At 35.3% G+C, this 23,271-nt stretch overlaps 1 protein-coding gene across 1 annotated transcript in view; it reads left to right on the forward strand.

Moving 5' to 3' along the window:
- ROBO2 (roundabout guidance receptor 2) overlaps positions 1-23,271 on the forward strand; it is a 591,892-nt gene that overhangs the window by 540,229 nt on the left and 28,392 nt on the right. Inside the window, exons 21-25 of the mRNA XM_029939142.1 lie at positions 1,422-1,703; positions 2,129-2,254; positions 7,585-7,741; positions 17,932-18,192; positions 22,695-22,900. Of these exons, the coding sequence (XP_029795002.1) occupies positions 1,422-1,703; positions 2,129-2,254; positions 7,585-7,741; positions 17,932-18,192; positions 22,695-22,900 (1,032 nt within the window). The remainder of the gene's footprint in view (positions 1-1,421; positions 1,704-2,128; positions 2,255-7,584; positions 7,742-17,931; positions 18,193-22,694; positions 22,901-23,271) is intronic.

Consider the following 23,271-nt stretch of genomic DNA (forward strand, 5'->3'; position numbering starts at 1 on the left):
AAAGAAACAAGTGGGAAAAAGAGGAGCAGAGAGAAGTGGGGAGAAAGAATCCCAAGCAGGCTCTTCACTGTCAGTGCAGAGCCTGATGCAGAGCTTGGTCTCACAAACTGTGAGATCATGACCAAAATCAAGATTCAGGCACTCAACTGACTGAGTCACTCAGGTGCCCCCAAATTATTATTTTTATAAGAATCTTTGTTTTATTTCAAGTACTATTAGGTATCATCAAGCCTAAAACTTTTCGGATATTTTGACTCAGTTTCTGCTTCCACTTTTTTCTTGCAATGATAATTTAGTTTTGATAACACAGTAGTTAGACTTATTACTTAATATTACACTACTACAACTAGTTGAGAATTTCCTATAATTGCAGAAATCAAGTGGGTTGATGACCTCAAGTCCTATGAAGTGTGGCTTTCAGAACATAGATTATTAAGGAATATACTATCATTAGATTCACTTTTAACTCTATGTGATTGAAAACCTGCCATTTAGTAGTATTGTTGTTGTTTTAATTCTAGTATCTTTTTTCTAATAAAAGGAAAACTAAGAGCTCAGGAGCGAGATGGAAGTTCTGAACTATAAAACATCATGTAAAGATAATTCAGCACACCAAAAGATAAATGGACTGATTGATATTCAGTGTTGTTCCTAAAATTTAATTTTACTCCTGCTGTATTAAAACTTGAAACTGTAATTCTCCGCTTCTAAGAGTTAGCAGCATAAATTAAACTCACTGAGAGTTAGGAGCATAAATTAAACTCACTGATCACTCAGATTGCTTTTCCTATAGTTAAATCCTGCTGTATTGTGAAAATGACTTATTCATGAAAATTTGCCTTTGTCATCGGAGGGGGGAAAAATGCTTCCATCAGTTCTACTCCATACCAGAACTATGAAACCAAATCAGATAAACAGCAAGTTGGGACTTGAGAAAAATGCATCTCATAGTCTGCTTGGATAGTATAATTTTCGAAAATGTGCATCTATTCAGTACTTATATTCTCTGTCTTTTGGGATCAAAATGGAAAAAAGATGTTTTCATCCATAATTTGTAGATTCACTTTTACTATTGCTTCGGTAAAGAGCTAAACTACGCCGTTGGTTCTAAAAGCAGTATGAAGAACTGAAAGCAGTTTTCAGTAGTGAAATAGTCCGAACATCTCATTCATGGTTGAGGAAAATGGGGGGAGGGATGTGTTAAGCAGTGAGACGTGAAGGGCGAGCGGTAGGCCTGCCTGTCACTGAGGCCAAGAGCTTGGCGATGGCTGTACATCATCTCCCCTTCATTGGCTCATAAAGCCCATCTCAGCTGAAATGCAAACGTGCGGCATGACACATTTATTTTTCATCTTCAGTCCTGATAGTTTGGGGCTTCCTGTGCATCGTTAAATTGTTTCATTTCCCTATGTTCACCACAGATGTGCTGCCACCAGTTCCAGGCCAAGGGGATAAAACAGCAACAATGCTCTCAGATGGGGCCATTTATAGCAGCATTGACTTCACGACCAAAACCACTTACAACAGTTCCAGCCAAATAACACAGGCTACCCCATATGCCACAACACAGATCTTGCATTCCAATAGCATACATGAATTGGCCGTCGATCTGCCTGATCCACAATGGAAAAGCTCGATTCAGCAAAAAACAGATCTGATGGGATTTGGTTATTCTCTACCTGATCAGAACAAAGGTAACAATGGTGAGTCAGGTTCCTATGACTGAGGAGTTATTTTCATATCATTTGTGCATGAGATAGAAATTAGTATTTGTTGTTCAGTTTAGTGACTCATTACCAGGTTCACTACCTAAACTAAAAAAATATTATTGGCATGTGTATTCAGTACCTTGCACAATCCCTACCACCACCACCACCGCCACCACCACCACCACCACCACCATCACTGCCACCACACTCCAACACCAATCGGTTTCATCCTTTTAGCTCTTTTTCAATAGAGTGGTCGGTAATCCATCTCAACTTCCATTAGGCAGGATAGACAAAACATCCCTCCCTCCACTGTCCCACGACATCTGCTTCTGAATTGCTAACTGCATGTTCTGCATGGGCTTGTGCTGTGAACTAATCACATGATGCCACTATGACCTCTGCCCTTTAACCCTTAGCCTTACTTTACATCCCTGACTACCGATTGGCTGAGGGATTGTCTAATAGAATGCCACACAACCAGTCACAGGATTTCAGCACCACCAGCTCTCACAACAGCTCAGAGAGGAGTGGCAGTCTCTCAGGTTGGTCTCTTCACAGTAAGGAGAAATATTTGTTTGTCACCAGCATATGACCTGTGTTCCTAACAACCGTGAAGAAATACTGAATCACAACTCACTGTCAGGCATTTATCTTTCAAATGGCAATAGCAGTTTATCCTAATGGAATCATGTTTTGGGAAGGGGGGAAATAAAAATCACTGTCACTATGTACTAAGTATACAACACTGCATTTACTCAAAAATAGTGTGTCATTTTACTAATTATTTAGTAAAGAGCAGATGAATTCGATCTGCCTTGAACCCTACCTCAAAAGCCAGCAGAACTTTAAAATAAAAAAGATCATACAGGAAATTCAGTTCCATGATGTGGTCAGCAAAGGATGAATTCAGCTAAAACGCAAATTGTTTGGGACATTTTTCATAATATTAATATTCCAGGGAAGTGCCTTTTTATTTGTGGAAAATCTTTTCCAAATATTAGCTAATAGGATTTATTATCTATTAAATGATATTATTTAGAGGAAGGTGCTGCCACCATGCTAACCAAGAACATTAATATCAGACATTGTTCTTCATAATTAATTTCTTTAAAAAATTATGATCTTTCATATTGATAATTCTTTTATGTTGTCAACGTTAATATGTATTGGAGATAGACAAACTAACAATCTACAATCAGGCATTGTATAGCACACATCAGGGCAAATTTTCACTGGATGGAAATATATACCTATTATAGTGAAGAGCACTGATATCCTCTAGGTTCAAGGATCCTCACCTCTAAAATAAGGAGGTTGTAGGAGACACACTCTAACTTGCAACCATAACATGCACATTGTATGACTGATGGCTTTCGATTCAGTCCACCACCATATTTGCTTACTTTCTCATGTTAATGGTATGACATTTGTTTTTATGATTTTTTTTAATCTACAGTTCTTAGTAAAGGATTACAGTGTGTTATATGTCACAGGCTACTGAACCCTAAAGAGTTAACTCTTTTACATCATTAGGGTAACATTTACTAAATGACTTTTCCTCAGGAGATAGAACCCTTTCAGTCTGAAATGTTAATGCTCTCTCTTGCTTCCACAATGAGCCATTTACTCTTCTTACCTCTTGGTAGAATTAGATACATTATAGAATCCAGAAACTTTTAAACATCTGTTATGAATTTAAACTGGCTTAATAATATCGAGGGGTATTTTGAATAACCTTGTATGTCAGTTATACTGTCATTTATTTATAACGTGTCCCGCAATTTTACTGAATAATTAAGAAGTAATATATCCTTGGCCTATTTCAATCAAGACATGTAAAGTCCCAAGCAGTATACCTATTTTAAAAATCTATATATTTTAAGCCATGAATTACCTAAGACCTTTTGTGAATCTTTCATTAAATATTCTATATATGTTGATTGACACTGAGTTTTAAAAGTTACCTTTTGAGTAATTGTAAGCAGAACACGATTCACAATAGTGCTTACTGCTTTTTTAATCCATTAATCTCCTGAGTGACATTTATATATATCTATGAATTATATTAACTACTTCATCTACATTTGAATACAAAATTACATAAATTGGTGATAGAAAGCATTCTTTAGGAAGTGAGAGTGAAGTGATTATTCCTTTTTAGTTTAGTGCAATTGAGTTTAATATTACAGAGTTTGCTTTATTCTTAAAATCATAGATGTTTTCTAAGGCTCAAATTTAAGATCACACTGCCCTGTGGATATCTAATTATATCATATTATATGATTTTCTTAATTTGTACATAGTAATGAAATCAATTTAAAATAATCACAATAATAAAGAAAATTGTACATTTCTGAATTATTTCGGTGAATTTCTCATCCTCTTTGAAGCACTTTTATAGTTTATTCCATACATATGGTTTGAGCACTTGTGTTAAAAATACAACCTTTAAAAAGTATAAAAGAAAACCCAGATTTCCCCAAAGCTATATGCAATTATAATTATATATACACACATATATAACAAAATATTAGTAGTCATAATGAAATATTTTTGTACACCAGTATTGTTAAAAATTGAGTTAAATGCTTAATTTGAAAATTAGCTACTTTTATAATTTTCTATATAAAGAAGTTATTTTTTCAGCATAAATGTCAATTAAAATATTTGCATTTTGTTGAAAATAAATGGGTGAAATATAGTTGCCAGTCTTCAAAATACATTCCCATCAAACATAATGCAGACAGTTCTCACTTTAAAATGTTTGGAGATCTTTGGCTTCAAGTCACAACAACAATCTGTGGCTCACTTAGCTCAAGGTTAAGATCTTAGATAAACATTTAATTTTCTTAACCTATGTCATATGCCCACCACCAAGCAAAGAACCCATCTCTTAGCTCGTGCTAAAGGAGGACAAAACATATATTTTTAAAAATTTTTTAATGTTTGTTTATTTTTTAGAGAGAGAGAGAGAGCATGAGTGAGGCTGGGGGTGGGGGTTGGTTGGTTCAGAGAGAGAGGGAGACACAGAATCTGAAGCAGGCTCCAGACTCTGAGCTGTTAGCAAAGAGCCCGATGCAGGGTTTGAACTTGTGAACTGTGAGACCATGACCTGAGCTGAAGTCAAATGCTCAATGGACTGAGCCACCCACTCGTCCTGAAAGGACAAAACATACTGATTGATAGTCCCATCAAGACTCCCCACAATGGCAGAGCCGTAATTTCCCCCAAAGAGGAGAAAGTGGGCATTAGATGGAAAGCCCTCACAAATTCCCTCTAGGAATCAGCTTTGTTTCCCCAATCATTTTTTTTAAGTGTTTATTTATTTATTTTGAGTGAGAGACTGCAAGCAAGAAAGAGAGAGAAAGAGAGAGTGAGAGACAGAGAGAAAATCCCAAGCAGGATCTACACTGTCAGTGTAGAACCTGACAACAGGGACTCTATCTCAGGAACCATGAGATCCCGACCTAAGCTGAAGTCAAGAACCTGTCAGGTCACTGACTGAGCCACCAAGGCACCTCTCCCCAGTCATTTTTAAGTCTGATATTTGTAATAGCTGATAATGCCTTTTATGAACTTGGAAAAGAACTTCAGCAGAGTTGGGGTCAGACTCCAGAAATAGTAATTTCTAGTGAAGCTACTGCATTTAATCTTTTTCCTCTTACTCTGTGAATATGGACCACATAAACACTCAGAAAGGACTCTATTTCATCACCTATTAACTACTTCATCTACATTTGAATATAACATTAGTTAAATTGATAGAAAGCATTCTTTTGGAGGTGAGAGTGAGGTGATCATTCCCTTTTAGTTTAGTCCAATTAAGTTTACTGTTATAGAATTTGCTTCTGGAGATGTAAGAACTTCTCTGTTTGTGTCATTCAGTTCTGGTAGTGATCATATAACATTTTTAAAGTGTTGTAAAAAGTGAAGAAAACATTGTACACATAAAAGTATATAAGGAATAAAGGATGCACAACTGGGGGAAAAGTCATCAAAAACACATTGCCCAACCCGTTCCTCTTTTAATTATTGAAATATAGTTCTGAGACTACACAAAAGATATGATTCTGGTTTGTGAGTTGGGTGCATGATCAGGAAACAAAAGATAAAGGCTCATCCATCTAAAGCACAAAATTATAGATATATCAAGAATTAGAGAATTATATTCAAGCAACTTTATTATTTTTATTCTGAGAGATTGTTTCTGGGATGCTCATTGGGGTTGGAGAAGTCAGGCTTGACAAGGGCTATAAAAATGGATAGAACCATGTTGCTCTAAGATAGAGGAAATGAAACAGAGTAATAATAAGTGGCATTTATTGAGCTTTCTGTATAATCTGAGCTCTTTCCGTGCTTTATCTCTTTTAACTTTCAAACTATCCCCGTAGAAGTAGGAACTTTGTATCTATTTTACACGTCTGGAAATCAAAGACATATCTATTGAGTAATTTACCAAGTACATGAGAAATATGTCTTCAAACCTTTGAGGGTTAGGGTTAGGGTTAGGGTTAGGGTTAAGCTCTTATTCCCAAAGCAGAAGATACCTGATCTTCTTTCTCTTAAAATACTTCTCCTTCTGCCCAGAATAGGAAGTGAAAAGAAGGAAGAAAGCATTCTTTCTCTAGGGATGAGCTTTTAAATCTGTACACAGGACCTGGAAAGCAGACATAAAATGTAATTGGCAACAGTGTCTCTGTCTAGCTTAACAGCAACATCACTTTCTGACACTCCAATAAGTCACTACTAAATACATAATTTTATGAATTGGCTGATGCCATTAGCTGATGAAGATTAACAGTTGGTTGAAGAAAAGAGATGAAACTTCTGGTAATATATCTATTGATACCCCTGCTGCAAGTATTTGATACTCACAACTTTCAGGTCCAAAAAGTGAAGCCCAAGGGGGTCGATACCATTATTTTTGGAAATACAACTATAGCCCATAGTAGGGGTGAAGAAAGCTACTTGGATTCTATTGGACAACATCCTTTATTCTGCTTAAGAAGCACTCGTTCTTAAAATCAACCATGGGCCATTTAGGAAGAAATTTGATTTATTTAAATTTTGGAAGAGTGAAAAGTATGACCCTTTATTTTTATATTTCATCAAGCTCCAGTCATTCCAAATTTGGCTCATACGCTATGCCAAGTTATTTTTTGCTCAGGTTATGTGCATGAACTCATTTGTATTAACAATAGTACTGAAACTGATTACTGCATTTCTGTTAATTATTCCCCTCTTTTTGGAATTTTAGGAAATGTTATGCTTAAAACATCTGGGAACTACTCTCACTATAGGCAAAAATAATTATGCCATTCGTTAGTTTAAAATTACATTAAACTTATCATTGTGAAAGATATATAAGTATCCAGATTATAGTTGATTGATTTTTATCAGTCACTTTTGAGAGAAAACTGTACTCTCCTGGATTAATTAAATTGAGTAAATTCTAATGGAAAAGTTTAGCCTGTATCCTGAGACACTGAATTTTCCACTGAGAGAGATTATGCAAAAGAGCATTATAAACGCACTGAAATCTGACATTTGAAAGATTTGTTATGGCCCATTATTTCGTCTAACAATGAAAACGTAGAGGCAGCAGACGAGAATAAATCAATAAGTGGGCTTTTGCTCCAGCAGCCATGTTTTTGGTTTATTCAGCTCTGTAGTTCATACACTGGGGAAGAAACAATATAATTTTGAGCGATTTATAAAAATATTTCCTGATTAATCATTTCATTGTTTTTGGTGTTTAACAAATGTAACATACTGATGGTGGTGTTTCAAAAGCATAAATACATCTTCCCATCCAATGACTCTGTTTCTTCTGATATTTGGTATATCTGAATAAACGCATTATTACTTTCAGGTGGGAAAGGTGGAAAAAAGAAGAAAAATAAAAACTCTTCTAAACCTCAGAAAAACAATGGATCGACCTGGGCCAATGTTCCTCTACCTCCTCCCCCAGTCCAGCCCCTTCCTGGTACAGAGCTGGAACACTACGCAGTGGAACAGCAAGAAAATGGGTAAATTGTTTTATATGCTAACAAAATGCCCAGGGAGATCCTCTTCTCTTTAGTGTGCTTTTTTTTTTTTTGTCTTTATCTGAGTTTCTCTTACTGTTTTCCCTGCCCCCTTCCCACCCTGCTCACTGCCCTTCTCCCACCCCTACTACTGTTGTTTGCACCACCTCTGTATTTTAGCTGATAAATACAACACAGCACATATTGAGAACTTAGAATCCTTGGCTGTCAAGTGCCTTAGATTGTCTGCAATCATGATAATGCAGCCTCCATTTATAATATTGCTTGTTAGTTTGAAAGCAAGTGCCCACAGCTCTGTGAACTAAAGAGCCACTCCTGAGCAGGGCTGAAAAGGGAATTAAAATTGCCTTCTTCATCATCTCTCACTCGGTGTCTGGCCATAGTGGAGCACCCACTGTTGAGCTCCATCACATGGTGTAATTGTAAGGACTTTAATCATCAGCTCTGATGGGAATTTAAGGGCTGGAACGATGAAAGAGGTTCAAGCCAATGCTCTCTGTAACAAAACCTCTCTTAAGTTGGAAAATTTCCTTCAAGGGCCTTTAAATGTGACCGATTTCCTTATTCATTCCCAAATATGTCACAAGGGTTAGTCTGCCTCTGTTAAAGTGTTAATTGAGTTTAAAGCAGACAAAAATCAATACTTTTTATTCTCTGATTAAAAAAATAGCAAGTGAGGAGAAACATACTCAGTCTTTTTTTTTTCTTCTATTTTAATCATTCTAACTGTTCTGTCTTCCTCACAAGTTCCCAGGTCACAACTGCTTTTGACTGAAACTGAAAAATGCAGAATAAAGGCAGCTTTTCATTTTCCAAGTATTTTTTTAATTTAGACATATTTAGATACTAAGGCACCTCGGTTTATTTGATTAATGGTTTTATTCCCTGTTTTGTGTTATGCAAAGATCACAGCACATAATTCTTTGCTCCATTTTCTTTTCTTTTTATTTTTCAAAAGTTTATTTATTTTGAGAGAGTTTATGTGCACACATGCATGAAAGAGAGAGAAAGCGAGGACAGGGGGAGGGGCAGAGAGTGAAGGAGAGAATCCCAAGCAGGCTCTGCACTTGTCAGCATAGAGTCCAAACGGGGCTCAATCCCACAGACTGAGATCATGGCCCAAGCTGAAATCAAGAGTTGGATGTGTAAATGATTGAAAAAACAACTGAGTGCTTCCTTTTCTTTCTTTCTTTCTTTCTTTCTTTCTTTCTTTCTTTCTTTCTTTCTTTCTTTCTTTTTAAATCTTTTTTAAAGTTTATTTATTAATTTTGAGAGAGAGAGAGCACTAGAGAAAGAACACACAAGTTGGGGGTGGGGAGGGCTACAGAGAGAGCAGGCTCCCTGATGTCAGCACAGAGATGGATGTGGGGCTTGAACTCAGGAACCATGAGATCACGGCCTGAGCAAAACTCCAGAGTTGGACACTTAACTGACTGACTTACCCAGTTGCCCTGTCCTTTTCTTTTTAAATAAGAGCTATCTTAGATATCTCCAGATTAATTTTCTTAATTGGAACTTCTTATGTCATAGCATTCGCTTCCTTCAAATTACCTCATTTACCTTTTTTTGATTACATAATACATATATACTATCTATATACATTATACACACAGGTAATAGGTAGATATGCTTGTGTACACACACACACACACTTATATATTCATATACATACTTTTATATTTTTTCCCTATGTCTTTCTTTTCCTCAAAAAGGCTTTACTTCCTTCTGTAGGATTAGAATTCTTATTTATATAAATATCATTATTATTTTACACTTTTAAAAAGTTCATATTTGAAATAGGAAATAAATTTTCTAACTTTTAGAAAGTTAAATTTTGCATCTGATATTATGTAATACATATCAATAACGTAAACGTGCCCAGGTCATGTGTCACATGGAGCCTGTCAAAGGGAAAAAACAAAGATGTGTATTCCACAAGAAGAGGATATCCAGGGCTCAGGAATCTGCATTTTCAAGGCTGAATTCAGGAAATGGGAAAATAGAGCTTGCAAATTGGGAAGAGTAAATAGTACTGTCAAACATGTATAAGCATAAAATTCTGAACTCAGATCACATGAATATTGTAGGTAGTTTGAAATCTTTTTTTTTCTTTTCCCACTCTCTACTTAAAAATAGACTATAATAGCTATTACCCCTTGAAATAAAACTAATTTGTTCCCCAAAAATGCTAAACTTCTCACTTGTTTTTATTACCCAGCAGTAGAATTAGAAATATTTATTTGATGAATGAAATAATATACATTGCTGAAGACTTTTTTTTGATATAAATTATTTTCTGAACATCAAGTTCAAATCAACATAAAGTTATTATTTTATAACTATAACCATTATTTTAATAGTCAGAATATATGATATTAGAAAAGCTTTTTTTTAAGATGTCTAAAAATCCATTGGCTACTTTAGCTAGGTAAAGAAATATATATTTTGATTATATGTACTAAAAGCCTTTGGGGCTTATAATTTGGTTTTTAAGAACCTTTGAATTATTTACCTTAAGTACCTAGTATTTCCTGGAATAAAAATTATCACTCTTAACAAAAATAGTAAAGTCTAATTTATCAGTAAACTGACAGAAAAATTTAATTTTTTTATTCTCTGGATTCAGTTTTTCAAAGGTTAATACCTCAAAGTTCTTGTTTCAATTATTGGTAATGACAACACATATTTAAAATCAATATGACAAGAATAAATTAAAATTAGTAGGCTTATGATGACTTTATCCTTTTCTTGATATATTCTTTATACTATTTTGTTTTTTACTATTGGAAAATAAAGATTGTTAAAGACTTCTTAGATTATTTTATGATCTGCTATTCATGATATTAACATAGAATATTTTACAGATGAGTTCTATAGAATTGTTTATATGACTTATTTTGAAATTCATACTTTTTTAAGGTGTTTTTTGGGTGTTGTTATTTATAAAAGAGAGAAAGAGAGAGGGAGAAGGAGAGAGAGAGAACCAGTGGTAGAGGGGAAGAAAGAGAGAGAAAGAATCCCAAGCAGGCTTTGTGCTATCAGCACAGAGCCTAATGTGGGGCTTGATTGCACCAACTGTAAGATCATGACCTGAGCTGCGATCAAAGTCAGATGCTTATCTGACTAGATCACCCAGGTGCCCCAAGGTTCTCTTGAAATACAAACAACAGAAGGTTTGGATGTCACTTCTTGGTTTTTAATAATTTTTTATTTTAACAATCAGCAATTCTGCAACTGTACTTGTTATGGAGATATATAATTTTTATTTTTGTTATTTTTAATATATCATACTTGAGAACTTATTCAACACACATTTTTTTCCTCAAGTATATAACAAGTGCTAAGCCCAGCGCCAGGAAGAAAAGTAACAGAGATGAAAAAAATAAACACACAGTTATTCAGGAAGATCTGTTCCCTCATCTAGGAGGTTCACAGGAGTGGTAGGTAGATAACAGAAAACACACACACACACACACACACACACACACACACACTCACTCATAAACTATTTTGCATGATAAGCCCTAGGTGAGCAATGTATACAAAATAATACTTTGCATTCTAGAAAGGATAACCATGTATGCCAGGTAAGGTTGGGGAAATCTGATAGTTCAGTGTTGAGGTGAACCTTGAATCATTTATCCATAAATAATACTACCCAGAGTTTGGTGGTTGCTGTATGCCGGCTCTGAGCTTTCTGAAGCAAAAGGGACAAAGATAACGAGAATTGGTCCCTAACATAAAGTAGCCTAGGCTCCAGAGTAAACTGTTAACCAATGACTACAACAAAGTGTTACTAATTTACTAAAATCACCATTTGCTGTACAGATGGAGAGAAATTTCTGTAGCCAAAGGGAAAAAAATAGAAATAAAATAAAAGATGAGAATGAAAATGAAAGGCCCCATTAGTTTTCCTTTAGTACTTTCCATTCTTCCTTCAAAACCCCATCCTATTCTAATTACGGTTACTTGCCTTTCTTGAAGTTTTTTTATTCCTTAAGCTTGCTTCTCTGTTGCCGTACTCATCACATCCTATTCTAATTTCTTGTGTGTATCCTTCAGCAACTGGTTTGAGATTTGTTGACTTTGAAATATTCAGAGTAGGAGATAATCTGTAAAGGTGTCTTAAGCCAGTTGTGAAGAGTTGTATGTCATATAGGGAGTCTGATCTTTGGATATGGATAATGAATTAAAGGACACAAGGCTAGGGCAGTTAAATGATATTCGGGATACTGAAGCAGAATAGCCAATATCATGAAAATGATAAGACAGTAAGATAAGGCAATGGCAGTGGAATAGAGGGAAAGAGATAGAATTTGGAAACATACCTAGCCCAGAACAAACATACCTAGTCCAGACAATCTTTTCAAGATTATCTCTTGTTTCTTTATTACAATGTTTAATATTGTTTCTAAAGCTTCGATTTTATCAAATTTCTTTCTAAGCCTTTCTTGGGCCATTTTCCCCCACAGAACTAAATATCAAAAGTTATCAAGTCATTGTCCAAATAGGAAAGTATATAACTGTTAATTCAATATTAAAACAAAAATGGTAAATGTTCTCTGATCAATATGCCCCTCTCAGCTTGGTTAAAAATGTATCACAATATATTCACCCTTAACTATAAATATAATGTAATTTTAATGTAATCATATGATGCAAGGGAGAATTCAGTGGGGATTCAATAGAAATGTGGTGTTTTTCTTTGTAGCTACAATTAGAGATTGACAAGCTTTTGCGGGTTTTGAACTGTATTGTATTTTTATTAGTAATTCAGTATTTGTATCTGGCCTTTAACTACTTAGTTCATATGCAGCATTGATTTGTTGTCATCTTTCTCATTACTACCCAGGCAAGACAGATAACATGATGCCTCATACTTCACTGACAGTAAATAAAACAAAACAAAACAAGATTTTTTCTAGGAATGGTTGGCCCAAAATACCTTTGGTTTGGCATCAGGAACATATTCACAGTCTTCTTTATGCTACTACAAGAAAAGTTGAAACTCCATCACTCAAATAAGATATATATATGTAAATGTGAAGAAAATACTAAAACCAAAGCTACCCTTGATAACCTTTAAAGAATCATCTGTTACTTTCAGAAACAGCCTGAAACCAAGCCTTTGTTGCTGTGGAATGGATTAAGATGTGGATACCTCAGAGAGGGTGAAAAACCCTCCCCACCATACGATGTGCTCTGTGTCCCAAATTTCCTTCATCTCTTCTGCCACATCCTTCTTCCAGTCTTTCTTTTATCTTCATCTCTATTTTTCTCTTCTTGCTCAAACCTCTAAGAGGAATCCCATGGTTGTTTTTGCTTGTGTTCTGCATAGGTGGAGTTCTAGACTGCCCTGGTAGAAAAGACTCAGAGAAAGTGATGATAAACACTCATTCTAGTTACGTGCAATGGCTACTGGGAACTTTTGTAGTCATTTAATACATTATGCAATGTGTTTGTATAAATTTTGGTTAGATTCTCTTTTTCCTGATGGTATTTGAATAACAAAACATGAGTTGAGTACAACTAATTACAATTTTTTTCTATGTAACCTTAACATATGATACATATAACATTATTTCTTGTTTCTCTCATGCTGTCTACATATTTTCATTCCTTATGTATACTCCCTTTAGATTACTGGAAGCAAGGATAGTTTACTACTTATGAAGTAGGGAAATTTTAGAGAATAATTGAAAGATTGAATATACAAACATGTTCTTTATTTATTCAAATGTAGGAAATCTCTTGCAATAAGCCAGTGTAAGCAAAGGAAATACATGCTCTAATTTATGGAACAAAAATGTGATATTTTATGGAGTAAATTTAATTATAGCTATAGATGAAGTATAATAGCCCTCACATTCCATACTGAAAATGGGCAGGTGTTTCATTTTTGTCTTAATTTTTAGGATTCTCAAATATATTTGTTTGACTTTATAATATACCATTTAAAGTCAAAAATTAAGTTACAGAAAGAATCTTAAACATTCTGGGTTTTTTTATTTTAATTTTTGATATAGTTAACATATAATGTAATCTTAGTTTCAGATGCACAATATACTGATTCAACATTTCCATTCAATACCCAGTGCTCATCACAACAAATGCACTCCTTAATCCACATCACCTGTTTCACCCGTTTCCCTACCCACTCCCCTCTGGTAACCATCAGTTTGTTCTCTATACCTAAGAGTGTTTCTTGGTTTGTCTCTTCCTTTTTCTTTTTTCTCTTTGCTCATTTTTTAAATTCCACATATGAGTAAAACCATATGGCATTTATCTTTCTCTGACTGACCGACTTCACTGAGCATTATACTCTGTACCTCTATTCATGTCATTGCAAATCATGAGCATGCTTATTAATGAATCAATTTGTGTGTTTTCATTTCAAATCAATAAACAGGCTTATCATCTGCTATTTTTAAAGTACTATGTCAGGTGTGGCCAAACAGAAGTAATTCAGTGTCATAACTTTAATGTAACATAAATCCACTTGAGGAAAAGACACTATTAATATGTGAAAGGTTAAATTCTAAAATAAACTAGACAGTAGTTAAATAAACCAATGTTGGGAATGGTATAACATAGTGTGTATTCCATTTTCAAGTAAATGTGCAAAAATGTCAGTGCAAGTTCAGAAGAGTAATATATCAGTGCTAGTTGGTCTTATCAGGGAAATCTTTATAAAAAATATGGGATATAGCCTGTGGCTTGAAGGAATTGTAAGATTAAGATAGGGGAAATTGGAGGAGTTCAGCTTATTAAAAATATGTTGAATTCTTTAAACTAATAGACCATAATGGAAAAGCTTATTAAAAAAATAATAATGAGGAGGAGGAGGAGGAGGAGAAAGAAACAAACCAATTTATTTCGAGTAGGACATTCTTGTTGAGAAACTGGAAAACCCATCTAAAAAGATAGATTGAGGCTTAGACACATTTAATGGACAGAATCTAATGAACAGAAGTGAATGTTTTATTCAAACAGTTCTGATGATGTCATAGACCAGTTTGTAAGTGGTGTGTGGGATTGGTTAGTTGGGAAAAACTGGAAGCACTGAATCCAACTGGGACCACGGGTTGCAAACTTTGTACACAAAAGAACCTTTTCACTTTATTTTTTTCAAATGAAATCTAACTCTGATCTCCAACATATGAAAGAGATCAAAATGCCATCATTTTGGAGCAGTGTATTTTTTCAGGTCAGATAGGTGTTTGCCTGGTCAATAGATGGGAACACAAATTTAACCAATGCTATCTTCTAATACTAAAAAATTGTAGGGTGCCTGTTTATACTACAATATAAACAATATTTTGAAGGGATATTCCTATCAGAGTGTACAGGATTTCCAAAACAAGGTCTTCAGTTTACAACTCACTGAGGTAGATTATTGAGGTAGCCTCAACAAAAGAGGAAAATTGGCAGCTAAAGGTGATATTATTCCCCGTAGAAAACGTCTGAGTGACTGTCCGTCACTTACACTCCTCGGGGCTGATGAGGCCCTGCATGATCTGGAATATCGTCACCTCTCCTGCCCTATCTCTGGCCAACTCCCTTTATTTTCCCACTCTTACCAGTAGGGTCTATTTGATATTGTCAAATATTTATTTGATGCTGTCAAATATTGTTATCTTTTTTTCTTTCTCTGGGCCACCATATGTGTTACTTAGAATATCCCCTTTTCCTGTGGTCAGTATAGCCTTGTCCTAGCCCAAAACCAGGTTCACCCTACCTCTCCCTGTTTTTATAGTACTTGGTATTGTCGATTATTTGTCTAGTGTCAGTCTGCCCCTCTGGACTACATGCTCACTTGACACATGATTGTTGAATAAACAGATGATCAGTTCAAGGATTTTTTAAATACACTTTATTTTTTAGGTCAGTTTCAGGTTCAGTACAAAACTAAGCAAAAAGTACAGAGATTTCCCGAATACCCCCCACCCCCAGAGATGCATAGCTCCGACCACTATCCATGTTTCGCTTAAAGTGATAACACTGTTAAAATGATGGACCTTGATATATCAATTTCACCCAAAGTCCGTGGTTTACATTAGGATTCACTCTTAGTGTTGTACATTCTGTGTGCTAAGACAAAGTACAATGACATGCATCTACCATTACAATGTTATAGAGAGCAGTTTCATTGCCATAAAAGTCCTCTGTGTTCTGCTTATTCATCCCTCTCCTCCCTTAACTTCTGACAACCTCTGATCTTCTCCCTGTCTCCATAGTCTTGCCTTTTCCAGAATGTCATATACTTGGAATTATACATTATGTAGCCTTTTCTGATTGGCTTTTTTCACTAAGTAATGTGTATTTAATTTTCCATTAATTCTTTTCATGGCTTGATATTTCATTTCTTTTTAGCACTGAATAATATTCTTTTATTTGGAAAAGTTTAGAATTTGGCCCCTGGATGAATTTTGTCAATTTGTTTATCCATTCACCTACTAAAGGACATCTTGGTTGCTTCCAAGTTTTGGCAATTATGAATAAGCTGCTAGAAATATCCATGTGTATGTTTTATAAATAAATTCAGTTTTAAAAAGGTAAACGAAGACACTCGAGTAAAAATATTTAAGAATCATCTGGTCATTTACAAATTAGCTTCTGTAAGAGAGATCAAGACTACATACATACACTTATAGTCACTCTAATTTTAGTTTCCTTAATGAGAATATTTTATATGCCATACTGTATTAGGTGCTAGAAATGCAAAGTTGAAAATTACAAAGCTCTTAAGTTTAAAGATCTCATAGAATAGTAGGAGAAAACAGACATGAAACAAGTAATCCCAATATAATCTGGCAAGTACCACAATATAAGTTTTCTGGTTGCAATCAATTCCATATGGCAGAGGCAGAAAATACCTCCTAAACGTGACAACATTTGAACTGAACCTGAAGGAAGAGCAGGAACTCACAGGCGGATGGTTTGAGAATTGTCATAATCAGACTCAGAGTTTAGAAAAAATATACAGTAGGCTGATGTTGGGGAAAGAGTATGAAATTAAGCTAGAAAGATAGGTTGATCAGATGGGAAAGGGTTTTTTAGGCCAAGCTATTGAATTTGAACTTTTTCTTATATTAGCAATAATCACTGAATAATTCAAAGCATAGGTGTGATGTGAATGAAGATTTTAGAAATATAATCCCATTGTCCACATGGAAGATAGGAGAGAAGAGATGAAGATGACATCCCAAGAGACTAGGAAAGCAAGCTAATGAGCTAGTTCACTTCAGAAGGATTCTGATCTGTGATTATGGAAGTAGGGTGATGTATAGGAGAAAGATTCAGTAGAAGTGGAATTTATAGGACAATTACATTCAATTATATTGCTTATCCTACCTTTAAGTCTCCTTTTTAAAGCATACTAGGATCTTTTTGATTTATGAAAATGATAGTATATGGAGAAGATGCAAAAGAAATCCCACTGATGTTGTGTTACAATGAAAACTCTTTGGGTTAATTTTCTATATTCCCTTACCAGAGTCCCTAAAAAAATACTGTTCTTAGAAGTTTTTATTTTCCTTCTTAATGTATATTTTTTCAGGCTAGCCTTTGAACTTCTGTTTTATAGATTTTAGTTGCCAATATACAGGCAAGGATGAGTTTTACTGAGAAAGGTAATCAGGAGCATCAAAGAGCCATTGAATACATTTTTTAGCACAAAATCTTAATGACTGACATGGCATATGGACTGAAAGGTTGGCATAGATCTAGAATAAGAGTAAGTAAAGTTCTTAGACACATCTTTGATTATCAATATTGGTGTACACAGGGATGAACAGGAGAAGAAAGTAGTTAAATCTACAAGCACTAAAGCACTAAATTAATTCATTAATTGTCCTTAATTAGCAATTTGGTTTTTCCACGTGAGTAACTTTGTTAGGAAGTTATTGCCTTTTGTAACTGTGGGGTAACAATTAGCTAATAAGATCTAAGAATAGATTGAGATATTGAGATAGCAGTAGTAATTATGATTAGAAATTAAGATAACAGCCAGGTGATTTACTATGGTCCCATCAACACATTGAAATCCAGACAAAATAAACCGAGAGAACGTTTTGGGTGGTGGTGGTGATTTATTACCAGTATAATGTGTGTGTCTGTGTGTGTATGGATGGATGTGTCAATAGGTTTTATATTTTCTCATTTAATTTCAGTTATGACAGTGATAGCTGGTGCCCGCCATTACCAGTTCAAACATACTTACACCAGGGCATGGAAGATGAACTGGAAGAAGATGAGGATCGTGTCCCGACACCTCCGGTCCGGGGCGTGGCCTCTTCTCCAGCTATTTCCTTCGGACAGCAGTCCACTGCAACCCTTACTCCATCCCCACGGGAAGAGATGCAGCCCATGCTGCAGGCTCACCTGGACGAGTTGACCAGAGCCTATCAGTTCGATATAGCAAAGCAAACATGGTAAGGATTCTCTTTAGGTCAGGGGATTCAGGCCTTCAACACAGGGATAGAGGAGATATTCTTTTACAAGAAATTCATAAGGAGTTCTCATATAACTATTCAGCTGAGGTTAGAAATGCTTTTATGCAGCTCCTCTATCGTCTGGGTAACGAAATTGACCAAGGAAATGTTAAATAACTGGATCAAAGTCATATAACTGGCCAAGGAGTGACCCAGAGCAGGAATTCAGATCTGAATTTCATGCTAAAGTGCTTTTGGCTACACCAGAATCTTTTCTTATTTACAATTTAGCTTCAATTAGCTTATCCTTGAACTCACTTCCAATGCCTAATAAAAGGCCCCTTTTAGATTCTTCAAAGGGCCTGTGATTAATTCTGTATGTGGTCGTGAATATGTAAATGTAAGCTTCTGCAAATCACATATGGTCAGTTACTAAAAGATCTTTGGGCTGAATAAAATGAGACAGGAAGTAAAAACAGCAATATTAGTAACAGCAAGTGCATTAAAAATAAAACTTAGAATAGCCAAATTCCTTTTTTCTAATCAACCCATAACCTTTCCTTAGGTATTGATGGCAATCTACTTAGGTATCCTGTGCAAGCATGGAAAAAAATACAAGTAGGACCAGCTCTCACAATTTTGTACAATATTTTTTCCCATGTGCACTCTCCTCTCTCAAATAGTAACATATTAAGTCTGATTCTTGAAAACAAAATCTCAGTGACATACCTCTGATTATCTTCTGTTGATTTCCATGATGTGTTTGAAGTTAAATTTTTATGAAATAGTATTTGCCTTTTTTTGACAGTTTTAGTTACTGGGATAGTTGATAACGAGACATATTTGATTCTCAATGTTAATGAGCTATTTATTTTAAAAGTATGGAAAAATGTAAAAAAAGATACTAAAACCAAGAATACTGTTTAAAGATTATTATGAACATAGGATCTTTTCTCAGAACCAGAGGTTTTTAAAGATTGTTTTCTCAATCGTCAGATACTTTTTCAGAGGTCATAGAAAATCTACTGTTAAACAGTATTGTTTTACATCAGGCTACTTTATAAAATACCACTATTTAAGTGGAAGCCAACCGCTTTAAGAGCCAGAGGATTTCCTTCAAGTTGACAAATGCGGCCATGTACTTTAGTAATATGACACAGATTATAGTTCATGTGTTCCCAAATTCACCTACATTTTGTAATCTGGATAACCTTAAAATATATTGATACATACGCCTGACCCTCAGATATTCCAGATTACCTGGTCTAGAATTGACCAAGGGCAACTGAGGTTGGGACCAGAAGCAGTGTCACTACTTACAAGCTGTATGACAATGAGCAACTTGCTTAACATTTCTGTGCTTTGGTCCCCCATTTGTAAAATTATGATGATAATACTAATTAGCTCATATGCAATGTAAAAGCATAGTCTCTAAGACCACCGTCAGTTTCAGTAATTCACTACAAATAACCATAGAACTCACTGAATGCCATTATACTGAAAGTTATTGTTTATTATATTGAAAAGATACAGATTTAAATCAGCTAAGAGAAGGGATACATGAGACAGAATCTGGGAAAGTTCCAAAGGTAGAACTTCCAGTTGTCTTCTCCCAAAGGAGTTGTGGAAAGTCTTACTTTCCCAGTAACAACGTGTGACAATATGCACGGAGTATTACCATACAGGGAAACTCACATGAACCTTGAGCTTCATGGTCTTTCTTGCAACTTTGTCACATAGAACATGGTTGACTATCTACATGGCTGACCTCAGTCTGTAGCTCCTCCAGAAGGTAAACTGATATCAAGTGATAAAAAGCCCCTACCATAAATCACATTGTTGGACTTTCTGGAGAAGCCTAAGATTACCAGGTGAACAAAGACACTTCTATCAGAGAGGACATTCGAGAACTTAGAGATTACCTCCCTGGAGCACATAACAAAAGCCTAACTTCTCTTTGGGCAGGGCCAAATTCTATATTAAACATTATGTTTTTGTGAGAATTAAATGCATTCTTCCTGGCTCAGTCAGTAGAGCATGTGACTCTTGATCTCGAGGTTATGAGTTCAAGCCCTATGTTGGATGTAGGGATTTCTTAAAAATAACATCTTAAAAAAAGATCTAAATGAGTTTACTCATATACAAGACAGGATACAGTATCTAGTTGTAATATAGCTATTATTATTCAGAAGGGCTTGGATTTTCACTTCAATTATTCACTGCTATCTTTCCACTCTTAGAAGAGCACTGCCCTTAGTGAGTGTTGCACAAATATCTGCTGAATGAGTGAACAAACTAGTTCTTCTCCATCTGCTCCAAGTACCCATAGGACAAACCCTGTTTGTTTCTCTGAGTATGTTTCTGTTCAGTCCAACAGTCCTCCAGAGTGTCATTGCTGACTCGCTCTGTAAAGTTATGAGCCTCTATGTGCTCACACAGGATCTCATCCTTCAGGAATGGAATACCCTCCTCATCTGAGCTGTACATCAACATCGCAGGAGGAACACTTAAAAGATAATAAGTCCTAGGCTCCATCTCCAGGGACTCTGTTCATATTGACCCATGTAGTGTATGGCACAGTGCTTGTCACTAGAAGATAATTTATAAATGTTTTGCACCCTTTTCCTATTTTAGTTTATCTCCTAGTTCTGCTGAACTCAAGGAATACGTTTTTTACCTTAATGTATAACTGTTCCATTCAAGAAGTGTCAGCAATGATGTTAGACTAGACTAGAATGTCAGTTCGGTCTCTTTCAGGACCAAAATGCACACTGTTAGAGAAGGAATTGTATATATGAATATCACCTTGTATTCTTTTGCTCATGACTTGACTCAGTCCATCCTTGATTCACAAACTGTTTGAAGCAACATTTATAAGATGTCATCATCAAACCCAAAATTTTCTGTACTTATAGTTAAGGAACTTCCTGACTTTTACATAAATGAGCTATAATGAATGTTAGATAATGACTTGGGACCTCAGATTCCTGACCCATTAAGTTATAGATGTGTGCTTGATGATACTGAGGTGGCTTCAGCAACTAACATCCTAGGATTTCTTTAACATTGAAAAATATAGAATGGTGTTAACATTAGAGTTGCCAGTTCAAGAATGCATTTGGGAGAAAAATGTTAAATACATTCTGGAAGAATGAAATAATTGCCCCCAAAATGCAAGTATTATAAATAACATTGTATCTCTAATTCAAAATCTCCAAGTAAAAATTCTTAACACTTTTACATCTGCCTTAAATAGCCAAGGTCTTTTAAATACTTTGTGTCGGGGCACACACACACACAAAAAAGAGATTTACTATGTTAAGATATGTGGTATATTCACTCCATAATGGCAGTAACAAATAACAAGTAACAAATGACAACTACATATATATAATGGCATTTTATAATTCAGAAGAATTTTTTTCTTCGTGTTTATTTTTGAGAGAGACAGAGAGCAAGCAGGGGAGAGGCAGAGTAAGAGGAAGGCACAGAATCTGAAGCAGGCTCCAGGCTCCGAGCTGTCAGCATAGAACCCAATGTGGGGCTGGAACTCCGAACCATGAGATCATGACCTGAGCCAAAGTCAGACGCTTAACTGACTGAGCCACCCAGTACCCCTAGAAGAACTTCATAAGTAGTCACAAAGTGAATCAAATGAACCCAGTGTCCAGCTCTACATATTGCTAATCATGTTATATGAAACAAATCACTTAAGTTTGAACTTCACAGAGCTGATAATATAATTCTGTCTACGTCACAAAGTTGAGATTTAAGTTACACATGCATTGCAAAGGGTGTGTTTATAGCACACCTAATATTCTAAACACAGAAAATGCTAAGATGAATGTTTTATGTATTTTAGGTGTTTTAGATTTTGGTAGGTAAAACAGGGGCACAAATAAGTAGCCTGAATACAAAGTAGTATTACTACTTTAAACTGAGTTAAAGTGGAAAAACCAGTGGCCTGATTCTTAGGGTTTCCTGCAGAAAGAAAGCCATGTAGGTCAGTCTATGTGCTTATGGTTGGGAGAAGGGTCATTGGTATTAACTCTTCATGTGACATCTTGTCTTCATAAGGACCAGAAGATCATATGGACTCTACAAGCTGAGTAGAGCTTCCGCACTAAATTGGAAACAAAATTATTGTATTCTTATTGTACCAAAAAAAAAAAACCACTTTAAATATTTATTTGTACAAATATTCCCGTTCTCCTTTGGATGATTTATTTACACAAAAAATACTGGGTCTGTATTTTTTTCTCTATATATTACCCCATAAATACCAATAGAAGAGTGTTATAGTCTATCTGGTTATTGTTTTGACTAGTTATATATACATAGCCCATTGTCTCTGCTGAAATATAAGAAATCACCATAAGCTCCAAAATTAGTTAATAGAGAGCAGGAAGACAAAAGTAGTCACCATAACATGCTATTTAATTCTAATTCTAATTTTGTGGGTTATTAATGAATTCTCCTTTCTCCCCCCATTTGAATTCTAGGCACATTCAAAGCAATAATCAACCTCCACAGCCCCCAGTTCCACCATTAGGTTACATGTCCGGAGCCTTGATTTCCGATTTGGAAACAGATGTTCCAGATGATGATGCTGACGATGAGGAAGAAGCTTTAGAAACCCCCAGGCCCCTGAGGGCACTAGAGCAGACGCCCAGATCCAGTATGGACAATCTAGACAGCTCTGTGACAGGTAAGGGAACCGATTTAATAGGAATAACTGACCTATTTATTACATTCAAATGCGTCAAAAATCAAACACTTTCTTATGTAAGATTTACTCCACTCCAGCTATTTCTATAACATTTTAAATATGTTAATATTAAACACAAAATTCAAAAAGGATTTGGAAATACTTTTGCTTTGCTGCAAAAATGATAAGAAAATTCATGAATTTTAAAAAGCTTTAAAGACATGAAAGAAAACTCAATTATATCCAGGGCTTTCATGAAAAGTTCACTCTGCTGGGGAACCAAGTCTATTGTATAAAAAACCTTGACTTTTAGAAATGATATATTTTGTGTATCAAGAGCAACATACAAAGTGAATGCAATCTCGAAACGC

Source organism: Suricata suricatta, chromosome 5 (genome assembly GCF_006229205.1).
Source record: "Suricata suricatta isolate VVHF042 chromosome 5, meerkat_22Aug2017_6uvM2_HiC, whole genome shotgun sequence".
In the NCBI taxonomy this organism is placed as follows: Eukaryota; Metazoa; Chordata; class Mammalia; order Carnivora; family Herpestidae; genus Suricata; species Suricata suricatta.